Here is a 14,795-nt window from a genome sequence, read left to right as displayed (position 1 = left end):
TTTGCCATAATTTTCCTGAATTCTCTTGCTTTGTTGCAATGTGAAAGATGGTGTGAGATTTCTGAGCAGCACTGCATGTAGGCAATGTCTATAATGGGAAGCGGTAACAGTGCAGTTGGTGAATTGACAGCTCTGATTTTCCATGAATCCTTTACTTGCATCCAGAAGTTAAGCCTACCATAAAACTGAAATTGGCACTTTGAATACTTGAGTTAAAATCAAAGAAAGCTATCAGTAATCACATAAGTGAAGTAACTTTAGTTACCTTTTGCTTGCCTTTGCCACTCCTTTGGGGTAAATTCTCACTGATGGGTTTTTGCCATTTGCTGCTTATGAAAATTCAGATTTCTTTATCACCCTTGTCTTAGCAGTCTGATTTCATTTATAAATCCAAGGACTTTGGGAGTTCAGCAATAATTTTTTTCTAAATGTGATGAAAAAAAAGAATCTTATGGTTCTGCTGACTTAATTATATTGGTTTTTCTGTGGTAACTTCAGAATAAGAATATAAAAGTTTTCATAATGGCTGCTTGTGAATCTCCTCATATCTTGTTTAAAATTATTTCTCACTGATTAACACCTTATTTAGTAATCTACTCACTGATTGAGTTTTAAAGCCTCTCCATATTAAAATGGAGAATAGGAACCTGCTCTGTGCTTTCTTTCTGGACACTTGTAAAATGTGGGACATAGTGTGTAAGTTATTTGCAGCTGAGGTTTATCACACACAGTTAACTTATAAACAAAGTTGAATAAACCTGTAGGATTCTGATATTTAAGATCATCTTTAAAATCTTCTGGGATGTCATCATCTTGTGATATGGAGAATGAATAAGAGCAAATAATGAAACCCTAATCAGTCTGTAATGCACTAATATAATTACGTTTGAGCTTCTCTATGCCTCTTTTTTTCCCCTCCTCTTCTTGCTTGATTAACTAAGAAGCAATTGGTCTTGAAATGTAGGATAGTTGTACAAATAAAGGGAGAATAGCTCAGATTTCAGTGTCATGTCATTGATGTAAGTCATGCTGTGAAATAGGAAAAATGCTAAAGACATCAACGTCTTGGATTCTTTTTGCTTAAATGTTTATTAGCTGCAGTTTAGAGGTTTTGTGTTCCAAGATAAGGCTTAACACAAAGGGACTGACCAGTGGATGCAAGGAGTTGTGGAGAACGGTGTGCAGTTATGGCTGCCTTGCCTGGATGAAGGGTGCTGCTGCTTTGGTTGGGAAACTGTGTCCTTCCTACACATGGAAGTTGTTCCATCTCTTGGCTTTTAACAGATGTTTCTTTTCACTTAAGACTAACCTAGATTAGTCCAGTTGTTTCCTAGTAATAGGTAATTAGCAGTTCTGAGTGCGGTTTCTATGTGGGTTTTCTTTTTTCCTTCCTGTAGATCTTAGTATAGCATGTGGATTTTTGAGCAAAAACCTATTGGATTAGGTCCATTGAAGTGAATAGAGTACTCTGTTGGAAAATAACTCACTGAAAGATGTTTCTTCGATTCAGCATGGGATTTCTGTCAAAGAAGAGGTGGGGATTGAAGTTGGGTGCTAGAGTTAGCAGCCTGGCAGATGAGGCACTTGCTTTCTGCTGATGACACAACAGGGAGTCATCCTGAAGTCCAAAGAGAGTCTAAAGCATCAAAGGAATCTAGGCTGAGTCTGGCTTTTTTAGTTTGTGCCTGTTCAAAGGTATTGTTTTTATTTGCCAGGTGAAAAACAGTTGTGTCATTAGGGGTGTGAGTTTTTAGGGTGAGAGATGCCCTTTTGGCATTTGTGTTTTTCTTCAGCCATGTTTCACAAAAATTTCAAGTCAGTTGTGTGTGACAGCAATGGATGAATGCATGGTCAACATTTTAGCTAAGAGATGCTACTCTTAGACTCAATTTCTGAGTCTTTTTGTTGTCCTGATTTCTGTTCCCATATTTTATGTTGCTATAACTGAAAGATACACATGACTGAAGCTACCTCTGAAGTAAATACTTCATTGTTCTTGGGGAAGCAGTGCTTCTTGGGGAAGCTTTTTTCAACCTTGGTTTGTATCACAGTTCTGTAATCAAGTTGTTACCTTAAAAGATGTGTGTGAGGTAATTTATCTGCTCCCCTGAATTGCGGCTGACTAGTTACTGATCTTTCAGTGCAAGACGATTAGCACAGTTACCTCGTTTCCTTCAGCCTCGGCATTAGGCTAATCCTGCATTTGTCTGGGTTGTGTGAATTGCCACACTGAGTACCTATTTCCTGTTACTCCTCTAAAGGTGACTTTCTTCATGTATTTCAAGGCCTCTGGGAAGTTTCAGCAAGCTGGGTATCTGGGGAGCAGCTGAGTTCCCGGACTGCTGTGATTTCTGGGCAAAAGGGGCCACATTACACAGGGTTACTGTCTGTCCTCCAGGACAGATGGACGGGCTGCTCTGCAGCCAGGTTGTCACCGTGGGATTTGGGAACGCTTGCAGTCCAAATGAGAAGGGGCTGTCCTGGCCGTTCATAAGGGGCTCTCTGAAACCTCACAGGGTGATACTCTATCCCAAAATGTTGTCTTTTCATGGATCTTTTAACTTGGATAAAATTGTATATTGCAGCAAAATATCTTAGCTTCATACAGCATGAGAAAAAAGGTTAATATAGACAAGTCTGCTGAATCTGGCTAATTGATGCTGTCTTCAGGCTCTGAAGTTGTGAGGGCAAAGAGAAAATGGTGTGTTTGTGGGGTAGACTTCTTAATTTTCCAATGTATAAAATGTTTAGGTGACTGTTTCTTGATTCCATGTTGTAAAGATCTTTAGCTGTGTGATACAGCATTTAAATAGCTGGTTTTTGATAAGGTTCTGTTTAGTAGGAAACTGTATATGATAACTCAAGGGATTGTGTAATTGTGTAATTCTTCATGACGACTGGGGGGAACCTCCTATATTGAAATGGACTACATCATTGTGTGTTACTTATTCTTCTGAATATACAGAAGTTAATTATTAATTAGCATAATTTGAGCTTCTTCCCTCTTTGCTGGTAGTTAGGCAATAGCATGTGGAGGGTGTAGGTTACAACAGAAGGGCACTACTCCCTATTAAAAATGCAAAATGAGTATTCCTTTAATTGGTATTGCAAATATGAAGGGCGGTTTTCCACTTGAAGACTGAAACAGTATTTAAATGATGTAGGACTTAATATTGAAAGCAACACTTTTTAAATCAGAGTGCCATATTTTGGGCGGAAGAGCATAAATACGTGCCGTAGGTGCATGGTGTGCTTCCAAAGGAGAAGCGTGTGCCGTGGGAGCGATACCTGCCGCGGTGGGGTCGGGGACGGCCGTGGTGGGGGCTGGGGATGGGGGCATGGCCGTGGTGGGGATGGGGGGATGGGGATGGCCGCGTTAGGGGTCGGGGATGGCGCGGTGGGGATGGGGGCATGGCCGCGTTAGGGGTCGGGGGCACGGCCGTGGGGGTCGGGGCATGGCCGTGGGGGTCGGGGATGGCCGCGGTGGCCGCCGGTTCGTGGCGGGCGGGAGCTGCGGGCACTGCGGCGGCACCGCGGCGGCGGGAGCTGCAGCCGGCGGCCCGGCAGGGATGACATCACCCCCCGGAACATGTGATGCAGCCGGCTGGCGCGGAGGATGCTGAGCTGTGGAGGGAGAGATTGGTGCAGATATTTATGGCATTTCATTTGAGTGTGGTAAATGCCTTTTAATTTTTTTTTTTAATTAAATCCTCAAATCCTCACATCCACGAATGTTTTGTGGAGAAGAGGCTTTGAAAAGGGGGAGGGAGGACCCACCCCAAGCCCTTAAGACCTGCTTATATTGCTGGTTTTTGTTTTATTTTTTGCTTCGTTGGAGATAAAACCGATACTTTCCTGCCGTATTCACCCTCTTTGCTCCCCAGCATTCTTTCATCTGTTGTAATCCCTACAGTCTTTTCAGTTAAGCTTTAACACGGCAGAACTGGAATAAAAATAGACTGTTTAGAGCAGCAGGAATATGATAATCCAAGGCAGTCAGCCTTAAGGATATGCAGATGCAGAACATGAGCCAAGCACTAACGTATTTGCTAGGGTGTTTACCTTGAGCGGCCCCTTAATAGTCAGAGAAATGTTAGCTAAATGTTTCTCGCTTCTTACATGCCACAGGCAAAGTAAAACGTGCAGCTACTGCGCATCATCATCCGAGGTGAAGGAGTTTAAGGGCTTAGAAATCTGAGCAAGCAATTGCGGTAACATCGGTGTCTTGGGTAATTTTGAGCTAAGAGAGACAGCAAAGTACGGCACTAGTTTCTGCATGCTTTTTAGGTGAGGAGAAAGTGTTTTCTACCTCCAAATTTACTGTAAAGAAAAAGAATTGCCGTGGTTGATATGAAAGCTGAGCATGCTAAATTGGCATTAAGCTTATGGTGAGTAGCTCAAAGCACATAAAAAAACATTAACTCTGGAAGTGTGCCTATATGCCTTAGCAGTCAACTGAAGCCCAAATATTTCAAGGTGGAAAAGAGTATTTGCTGTCTTTTTAGGTGATTTATTTAAGCTCAGGCTTTTTCTTAAAGCTGTTTAGAGTTTTAGTCCATAACAAACAGAAATGTAGTAGGAACAAAACTGTAGGCAGTTTCAGTAAAAGGCTGATGGCCATAGCCAGTTCTCTGGAGGAGTAATAATGCATGAGGTTCCTTTTGCTGTCTCTTAGAATCTTGAGAGCCTAGGTGCAAACATGAAAGCAATCTCTGCTCTGCTTTGCCAGTCTGGAGTTGCTGTGTAATTGCAAAATACTGTCCATCATGTAGAAACCCTCCATGCTACGTGGTTACCCAAGGAACCAGTTTTCCTGGTTTGGCCTTTCTGAGAAAGTGTACTGAATTTTGGGATTGTTTTTGGTCTGTGCTGTCCATGGAAAAAAAAAAGAACTAGCCAGGGAACTTCCATCTGGCTGGAAGTTGTTTTGTTTTGTTTTCTTTTGTTTGCATGCTGTGAGTGCTGAGACAATGCCCTGTTGAACACTTCAGTTATGGTGAACTTGAGGGACCCGTTGCTGACATTTGTCTGAACATGTTTTAAAAATCCCCAGTCATGGATAGGCCATAGTCTTCCACAGGAATCCCTTGAGCTGTTCACAGTCCTTTCCTTTACAAAATTTTGTGCCATCTAGTAAACCTCTTGCTGTAATTCTGAGCTTTTAAATTCTCTAGGCTTTTGTCACCAGTAGGCTTTATGTGTTCTCAGGACTGCCATCACATGTTCCTGCCGTTCTTTGTGTAAAGCAGATGCACAGATGATGACATGCAAACACCTGACCATCTTTGTCCCTTGGGTGTTGTGCTTGGGTCTGTTTCAAAGGGTTCTAGTGCCCACAGCTAGATACTCTAGTGGTACAGAAGTCTCAGTGCTGCTCTCTGGAGTAGAAAACCTCTGATGTAATTTACATATGAGATGCCCTAAAGTATAGATCTTATATTACTTGATGACACTGGTTTGACACCTTCAAGTTTTAATTTAGAAATGCACAGCTTTTTCATTTAAGCTAAGAACCTGAGACCAAAGGATATGAAGCATTTGCATTTTTTTGAGGAGGACGAGTCTTAATAGCACTTTTGTGCTTCAGTAGTTATAGAGAAGCAATGAGCTTCCCACTTACCCCAATGAAGGTACTTTCTTTGGTTATAGGATTATTTTAAACAACACATGAATCCAAACAGACCAGGAAGGGTTGTACAGAGAAGTTAGGTGAAGATGTGTCACCCAGTTCTTCTTGTAAGATGAACAAAATCAGCCTAAATATGACCAATTCTGTATTGTATAGATGAAATAAAGAGGAAAAAAATGCTTCCTAAATCTTCCTTATCAAAGAAGGAAGAACTTCAGAATTTGGCCACAGAGTTAGAGTAGTGGAAATAGGAAGCAGAGAGGGCGGGACAAGCTGGTGATGTGCTGCTTTGCAACATTGACTGTAATCACTCACCTTGGGCACTGTATCATACTCCATGTGTGTACAGAGTTCGTATGTTAAAATGTCCTCTCAGTTGCAAAATGCTCCTCCTGTCAGGCAACAGAAAAAAAATCTGCTTGCAGAAGTGATTTAAGAAACATTGCATGTAAATAGTGTTGGGGATTTTTGATGGGTCTTTTTGTGTTTTTTGAGTGGGTTGGGGTTTTTTGATGGGGTTTTTTATTTGGGTGTTTTTGTTTGTTTGTCTTTGTTGTTGTGGGATTTTGGGTGGGGTTTTTGGTTTGGGATTTGGGTTTTTTTAATGGTAATTGTTTTAAGCATACCTATTTCTTATATTCTTATAACTTGATACTCTTCATCCCTGCTGGGAAAAAAAAAAAAAAAAAGTGGGATTTGCAATGCGTAAAAACCACGGGATCCATATGATAGTTTTTATTAACTGATGAAAAAGGCTAATTCTGGAATCTTGTTTCTACTGAAGCTTGCTAACAGGCCATGCTATTTCTGTTAAGCTGGTCAAAGTGAAGACTTGTTCATTAATATATCTTTAAAGTTTAGTTTATTTGTTGACAGACTTTTATTGTAAGCTTGTCTGAATTCCTGTAATCATAACATTCAGAATATATTCAAAATTTTTCAGTACATTCATTAAATGTAGAAGTTGAGCTTGTCTGAATTTTTGACTAATCATCTTCTTTTCTTTTTTCAGGGTTTCGCAAAAATGATGAAATGAAGGCTATGGAAGTATTGCCAATTTTAAAGGAAAAAGTTGCATACCTTTCAGGTACAGTTATTTTCTCTTGTAGAATGTCCAGCTATGTTAGTAGCATGTAAAATGGTATTTGAAATAGTTTAAATATCATTACAAAATTCATGGAACGCTATGGCAGCACTGATTCATGTTGAATATTCTAAGCATAACATAAGCATTTTGAAAGGCATAATAAAGGAGGTATTTGTTTTCTTGAATGTGGAACATTGCTAGTTTTTGTCCTGGTCATGTTAAGTCCTGCATTCCCCCTAGCCACTCATCATTGTTTACAACAACTTAGAACCTGCTGTACCAATGTCATATTCCTTTTCTTACTTCTGGTTCTTCTGATGGGGAATTTTACAGACATGCCTTTGTTATTGACCCATCTGCAGCATATTCTGGAGAAATATCTGTTGCAGAAGTGAATTACAGTTGCCCGTCTTTGGAAGCACACTTGGTATTTTCTTTGTGAACTGACTTAGCATGGAATTTTAGGAAATTCCAGCATGCACATTGAGTTGGTTGTTTACTGAACAAGAAATAGCAGGAGGATTGAAAAGTGGGATTTATATGAGTTAGTATCATAACATAGTCTATAACTTTATAAGTAACTTTACTTGGTGGAATGATGGGCTGAGGTGCTTATTTTTGTAAACTGCATTTTGGTGTGACTTTCTGTTGGGATTTAACGCCATCATTCTCTCAGCCATAATCTTAGTGTCAAATGATTTAGAGAGAGTCTCATATTTGCAAGTGGTTTTTTGGATAATTTTTCAAGAACGACAAAAGTAAAGCTTTTGTCTTAAATATTGAAACACATAAAATTATTCCTGTGGTTGTACTCTTTAAGAGATTTGCTGTGCATGGATGCTGATGCCTGCAAGTGCAGCATATAGTACATATTACTTTATCCTGTCCACTCTGCCAAGTAAAGTAGAGGTACAAAGCAAAAAGGTGTGTGGGTGAAGGGTTTTGTTTGTTTGTTTTCTTCTTTTTTTGTCTTTCTTTCTTAAGAGTTCCTGGCAATTGTAATGAGCAAGACCAGTTTTCCTGGTAGCATAGTAACTTGGGAATTGTAGTGCTGGTGAAGACTTGTTTAGAACTCTTGTTTTTAGTAGGAAAGAAGATGAGAAAAGGGTGTTAAGCACAATTTTTCAATCCCTCATTACTTTTTGGACCTTGTCTTATGTCGTTGAACAAAAATGAAGTCAGTTTTCACTTCAAAACCTCTGAATTTTTAAGTTGTCTGGTACTTAGTTTAGACCTCTTAAAAGGGATCTGAAAAATGATGGGTTTTTCTAATGTTAATTTGTAAGCAGATGGCATTCTGAAAGGCATTAATTCAGTGAAAGTGAAATGGGCCAAATGAAACATGAAGATAAATTTAAGGAGAGATGATAAATTGTGAAGCAGAGTAGAGGAGGTGTCAGCAGAAATAAATGGTTGCCAACTTGCCTGTGTGAAGGTAGCAACTCCTAATGGAAGAATGGAGCAAACAGCTGTGGCAACAAGACTGGCTAGAACTGGTCTGCCAGAATCCATAGTTTGACATTTCCATTGTAAGTGAAACTCAAATGGAATGAGATACATTAGTAGTGCAAATGAGTTAAGAAACCCTGAAGTACAACAACCTGCAACAATACTCTTCAGTGTGTTCTCCCCCTTCCCTAGTGCCACCACCACTAGGACCTAACCACTGTGCAGCCGGAACTGTCAAGCTTTATACCTGGGAACACAAAGATATTTGTTCATTTGGTTTCATTCATTGGTTTACTGAGCAGATTTTCACCTAACAGAGAAGTAAACTGCTTGAGTAGTGGACGTCTTACTGCCTGAAACAGTTACATCCCTAGGTTTTTCTATTAAGTCCAAATAGTCTTGGATGCATTTTTTTGTGTTAAGTTTAAACTGAAACTTGTCAAAGTACAAATACTCTAATTCATATCTCTACACATACCTTAGCAAGGAGAGCATTTTCTTACAAGGTGAAGTTATCTTGGTTTCATGTAAGGACATAGCCCTTGGTAACTTGTCTTGCCATAAAAGCCAACTGTTTAGCTTTTTTTACTGGAGTACTTTATAACTAGGTGAAAAGACATTTCTTAAAAAAGCTGCACTACTCAGCCTGTTGGGTTTTAGTGCCATTTGGAGGCCATTGAGAATACTGCTGTTAGTGATGTGCACTAGACAGAAATGATGCATGTTGGGTGACTCACATGAGTTATCGGATAGATGTTTGTGACACACTTTGGCATAGACAGAATATCTCAGTAGTGGGGTGGGGCAGTATATCAAAGGAAATGGATTAAAATGGAAGTGTTACTGATGAAAGCAGTAGTAGTGTAGTATGTTTTTGTTAAACATTAATAGGAGGTTGAGTTGGATAAAAACTATTGCAAGACAGGAAATTCCCACTGATGCCTCATGCATTGCTGCTTTTAACTTTCCCGTTTGTGTATGACACAGGAGCATCAGGAACAAAGGAAATGAGAGTTAGTTATTGTAAGAGGCCTAAGAAAGCTGTCATTAGAGCTGATGAAAAAACCCCAAGTCTTAGGGACTTTTAAAAATATTATTATTTGCAATTTTGCCACCTGTTTTAAGACTGGATACACAAGTTTCTTTTCATCTAAAATCAAGGCTGTATTAATTTATTACTCATCTAGGCCTGGAGACAAAGTTTGTCTCTGATGTACAAAAGTTTCAGGATATGATTTATCAGAAATTTAACCACCATTTTAAGAAATGGTCTTCTTCTGTGACATTCATGGAGCTGGAGCCAACTGAAGTGGCATCCAGAATGACATAAAAGTGCTGTATTGAAAAACTGCATGATACAGAAGTTGCAGTGTGGGAAAGGCCTGGAGGACTGGTCTGAGGTGGCTGCATGTAACAAAGCATTTGCTTAAAAAGCTCAGAGAGTGTTAAAGACACTTCAGCTTACACTTTCACTTGCTAGCTGCTGCTTTTCAAAGAATACCCACCCTAAGCAATTGAGTTACTTTTTCTGGGGGGCTGGAGTCAGTAGCACTTACCAGTTGAAACTGGTAGATCTAAAGGTAATGGTCTGTGGTGCAATGAGGAGAGAGAGCATTAAGGGCTGTAGCAGACTATCAACTACTCTTGGTGGTGTTGGAGCCCAGTGATGGCTCTGGAGCTCATCAGGGGCCTTGGCTGTTGGGCTCTGTCTTGTCATTTATTATTCCTTTCTCTTACAGCTGCTGTCTTGGTTTTTTTCCCTTCTTTTGCTATTTAAAAATCCTCAAAGCTCGCTGCTTGGCAAGTGAGTCAGGCTAGTCAAGACTTGCCTTTCTCCATTAGAATGAAACAATTCCGTTTTTCATCTTATGTCTCACTTAAGAAGGTCATGGAAGATAAAGATATTAATTTCCTTTTAAATTTTGGTTTCTGGCATTGTAGCTTGATGGAGATTCAAAGATGCTTTTGCCTCTTTTGAGTTTCATTTAGTGTCTGACAGGGAGCATGTCCAGTGTAGACAATCTCCAGAGACTTTGACAGCCAGGCTCGGTGTCTTTGGCAAACACATGCTAACTGTGTTGGAGAGGAATAGTGATGAATTTTTGAGTAACTGGTATCACTTATTGTTTTTATATTTATTTTTATCCTCTCTCGGCCTTTCTTTCTAAGTGATTTTTGAAAAACTGCGTTTAGCAACATGGAATTACAATGAGAAGCTGATTTGAAACGAGAAATTCTGGGCTGAAGATAGTGTTTTTCTGCGTTTCCATGGGACAGGAGAAAACAGTCCACACATCTGTGGTTGAAAACATACATGTGAAATTTAGCTTGCAAGAATCTGTCTGTGCTATTGTAGATGTGTTGATAAAGACATTCTACTGGGCTTGAATTTGGTGTTTAGCAATAATAACATTTTGTTGTCACTAGCAAGGGGTTGGATATAAAATTATATTTTACTATTTGACTGCAGCAAGTCTGTGTATTTTTATGGCTGAGATGAATGCATTTAAGTGGAACCATTTACGTCAGATTTTTTGCCTTATATATTAAGTGGATTCAGAATTTCCTGTGTTGCTAACAAAATTAAAAACTATAAACTGACAATTGGGAATCTGAAAATCAGAACAGGATAAAAATACAAATAAAATGCTTATAGTTTCCATCCACTCAATCTACATATTGAGTGTGAAGTATTATACACATAAATTCTCCTAGTAATTAATTTAATCATTGAATTAGAAGATCATTTAAGTTGGCAAAGACCTTTAAAAGGTCTCAAAGGTCTTTGATTCCGGCCCTTTACCTGGCACTGCCAACTCCACCACTAACCCTGTCCCCAAGTGCTGCATCTACACGGCTTTTAAATGCTGCCAGGGGTCACAACTCAACCACTTTCCCAGGCAGTCAGTTGTCTAATGCTTGGACAGCTCTTTTGGTGAAGAAATTTTTCCTGATATTTAAACAATTCCTGGTGCAACTTGAAGTCGTTTCCTCTCACCTTGTCACTTGTTACCTTGTAGAGGAGACCAATGCTCGCCCCACTGCTGCATCCTTTCAGGGAATTGCAGAGAGCAATAAGGTGTCCCCTGAGCTTCCTTTTCTCCAGGCTGAACAATCCGAGCTCCCTCAGAGGCTCCTCATAAGCCTTCTTTTCCAAACCCTTCACCAGCTCTGCTTCCCTTCCATGGACACACTCCAGCACCTCAATGTCCTCCTTGTACTAACTGGGCCACCAGTGAACACAGGATTTGAGGTGTGCCCTCACCAATGCCAAATACAGGGGGACAATCACTGCCCTGCTCCTGCTGGCCACACTATTGCTGATACAGCCCAGGGTGCCATTGGCCTTCTTGGCCACCTGGCCACACTTCTGGATGCTGTTCAGCTGCTGTCAGTCAGCACCTCCAGGTCCTTTTCCACTAGGCAGATTTCCAAACTCTGTTCCCCAAGTCTGTATCACTGCCTTCGGTTGTTGAGACCCAAGTGCAGGTCCCAGCACTTGGCCTTGTTCAACCTCATACTACTGAGCTTGACCCATCAATCCACTCATGCCCAACCTGGCATCACCTGCAAACTTCCCCTTTATTCTTACCCAAACAGTCTTGTCACCGTCATTAAGCTCTAGACAGTTATAACACTCCTAATGTTCAGGGCCACCTTGCCAACTTTTCTTCCTTGCCTGTCTCTTCTGAAGGGTTTACAGCCATCCATTGCAGTACCCCAGTTGTGCAAATCATCCCACCATCTTTCCATGATGACAGCTATGTCACAGTTTTCCTGCTGCCTAAAGGCTTCCAGCTCCTCCTCTTTGTTGCCCAAGCCCTGTTCATTGGTGTAGATGAACTTCAGTTGGGCTATTAATTCTGTCACCTTTTTCAGGGCAGAAGCCCTACTTCCTACATGACCATTCTCAGGTGCTTCCATGCTTTCTGACACATCAGTATCTCTTACATTTTGGCTGCTGCATGGATCTTTGTTCCTACCTCCTGTGAGATGGCAGACTGAAAGACCTTGCTAGTTCACCATTCCTCAGACACTGGTGTTCTGCCTCCATGCTGATCTCTAGTGAGCATGGCTTTATCAAGTCTAGTCTAAAGCTCTTTCAGTGAGCCCTGATAGTTCCTGTGCAAAAATCCTTTTCCTTGTTTGAGGTGGGTGTACCTTGTCTGTCACCAGCAGGCTCAATATCATGAAACCAACCCAGGATCAGAAAACCCAAAAATGTCCCAGTGACACCAGGCTCAGAGCCAGGTATTGATCTGATGGCTCTTCCCATTTCTTCCCTTATCATTCCCTGCAACAAGAAGCACAGAGAAAGCACTCCTGCTCCTCCAACCAGTCATCCCAAGGCTTTCAGGGAGAGACTTCAATCACATCTCTCTTGATTGTCCTTGGGCTTCTCATTGCAATTTCTTGCTTTTTCCCTGAAGTATGGGGTTAATAATAACAATAATGGGTTTTCCCAAGGGCCATACCAGGGTAGGAAGCTTTCTCATCACATCTTTAACCTTGGGTGCAGGGAGGCAGCAGGCTTCCTGAAAGAAGTTGGCACACTGGGCCTTTGTTCCCTTCAGAAGGGAGTCTCCCATGACAATAATCCATGTGTCTTCAGCCTACTCACCTCCTCCCTGAGCTCTGTCACTGTGCAGAGGAGCTCCTCTACCTGGGCACACCTCCCACAGCTGTGCTCTCTGCTGCCATATCATCTACACACTTGCCTACAAAGTAGCATAATTCTGTATTTAAATTAAATCCTTACAACTGCTGAGTCAAAAGTTAAATACATAACAGAGTGCCGTTGCTGGAGATGTCGCACTAGCAGTTAAACTTGAGGGTGACTGTAATGTCTAAGTGTAATGCTCTGGTTATTCTTTGTTTCAGTTTTTTTGGTATTTGCTTTCTCACTGTAGGAATTGTGGCAATACGCTGATCAATACTCCCAAAAGTCAATCTTAAGTTGGTCTCAAAATGACAGTGTTGGCATTTAAGTTGAAATCACTTTTTTAAAAGTAGATACCGAGTACTAGTTCTGCAAAAAATAATTTTATGTTATGCTGTGGGGTCTTCTAACATTTTTAATTTTTTAGGTGGCAGAGATAAGCGTGGAGGTCCCATTCTAACATTTCCAGCTCGCAGTAATCACGACAGAATACGGCAAGAAGACCTTAGAAGACTAATTTCGTATCTAGCCTGTATTCCTAGGTAAGCAATCACCTGTTAACCTCTAAGGCTGTATAACAAAATAAATGGATTATGCTGCAGTACTCCCACAAGCTAGCAGACTGAGTTAATAACATGAGCAAATCAATACCAAGTTTTGTCATTTGCTATTTTCAAATGGCTTTCTGGAAGAGAAATAATTACTCTGCCTTGTAAAAGGAAGGCAGCTGGCAGAAGGGCTGGTGTGCTTTAGCTAAAAGTAGTTTGTGTCTCGGAAATGGCACTGCCACGCCACGTTGATGTCGCTGTGTTGAAGACTGCAAATACAACTCAAAGGCTTTCAGTGCATCAATAATTACAAGCATGCAGGTCATCCTTCACCATATGCCTTGTGTGGAGTGCAGGCAGCACAGGACTCTGAACTGTTATTTGTGTTAGATAAGTCATAGTGTCCTGATACAGCACAGAAATAATGAGGAGAAAGGTATGAGAAATTGCTTGTAAAGGTCTCAGATTAACCTGTGGAGTCGCCTCTGAAAGGTCTTATATCATTGCTTTATCAGCAATTCAGCCTGTGAATTGAGCTGTTTAAATAAATTGGCAGAAATCAAATCCAGTGCTATTGTGTGTGTGCATATATACACTCCCATATATATACATATATATATATATATATGTAGTTGTATATATATGAGATACTTTAAACAAAAGTTACGTATTTTGTATGTATCTAAAAAAAAGTTCCTTCATACAGAGCTTCACTTTCTGTAGTAATCAAGTTGGGAACAAAAATGATCCTAGGACTCTGAATTTAGGTCCATCTTGAAACCTTTCAGCATTTGTTTCGGGCTGGAGCAGTGCTGACTGTGCTTGATTCTGTTTATCTATGACCACAAGCAGCAGTTTTTATTACAATTGGAAAAAATTCCTTGGACAACATCCCTGAGTGCAGTATTGTCCATGTTTGTGTAATGTGCTACTTTACTGAGAGTCTTTGCACTTGGTATAATCAAATATAAGTTTTTGACTGAGAAAGGTAATTCCATAAAAGCAATTTCAAGGCATCTGTCTGAGAGATTACATGGCCTCCTTTTTGTGAAGTTAACTGGGAGACTCGGGGGACTTAGAGGAAGGAGAACAGGAAGAAGGCTTGAAATTTTTACTCTAAGATTTGAATGCTTGTGCAAATCATCCTACATCATCTAGATGTATTCTAGCCATCTACAGCTTCAAGTTGCTAGATAAGTTAATAGACAAATATGTATTAAAATGTGTCCAAGAATTTTTTTGTAGATAATCAGGGCAAGAAACAGTCTTCCTCTGGCAAAAGGTGTATGTTAGTTAGCTTAGATCAATAGACCTAAAATTAAAAGAAAGTTAGTGCATGTTTTTTACTCTTTAAGCATTGCAAACTTTTGAGAATAAAGAGAGCTTTATCAAAAGTAAGATTTATTTTCATACAAGTCACGT

At 40.3% G+C, this 14,795-nt stretch overlaps 1 protein-coding gene across 3 annotated transcripts in view; it reads left to right on the top strand.

Moving 5' to 3' along the window:
* Window positions 1–14,795, top strand: part of TRIO (trio Rho guanine nucleotide exchange factor) — a 247,613-nt gene that overhangs the window by 61,744 nt on the left and 171,074 nt on the right. For all 3 annotated transcript variants that reach the window (XM_074545600.1, XM_074545608.1, XM_074545618.1), the window contains exons 2-3: window positions 6,642–6,716; window positions 13,253–13,367. In XM_074545600.1, coding sequence (XP_074401701.1) covers window positions 6,642–6,716; window positions 13,253–13,367 — 190 coding nt within the window. The remainder of the gene's footprint in view (window positions 1–6,641; window positions 6,717–13,252; window positions 13,368–14,795) is intronic.

Source organism: Zonotrichia albicollis, chromosome 1 (assembly GCF_047830755.1).
Source record: "Zonotrichia albicollis isolate bZonAlb1 chromosome 1, bZonAlb1.hap1, whole genome shotgun sequence".
NCBI lineage: Eukaryota > Metazoa > Chordata > Aves > Passeriformes > Passerellidae > Zonotrichia > Zonotrichia albicollis.
The sequence above is the reverse complement of the archived record's forward strand: the minus strand, read 5'-3'. Positions and strand labels throughout refer to the sequence as shown.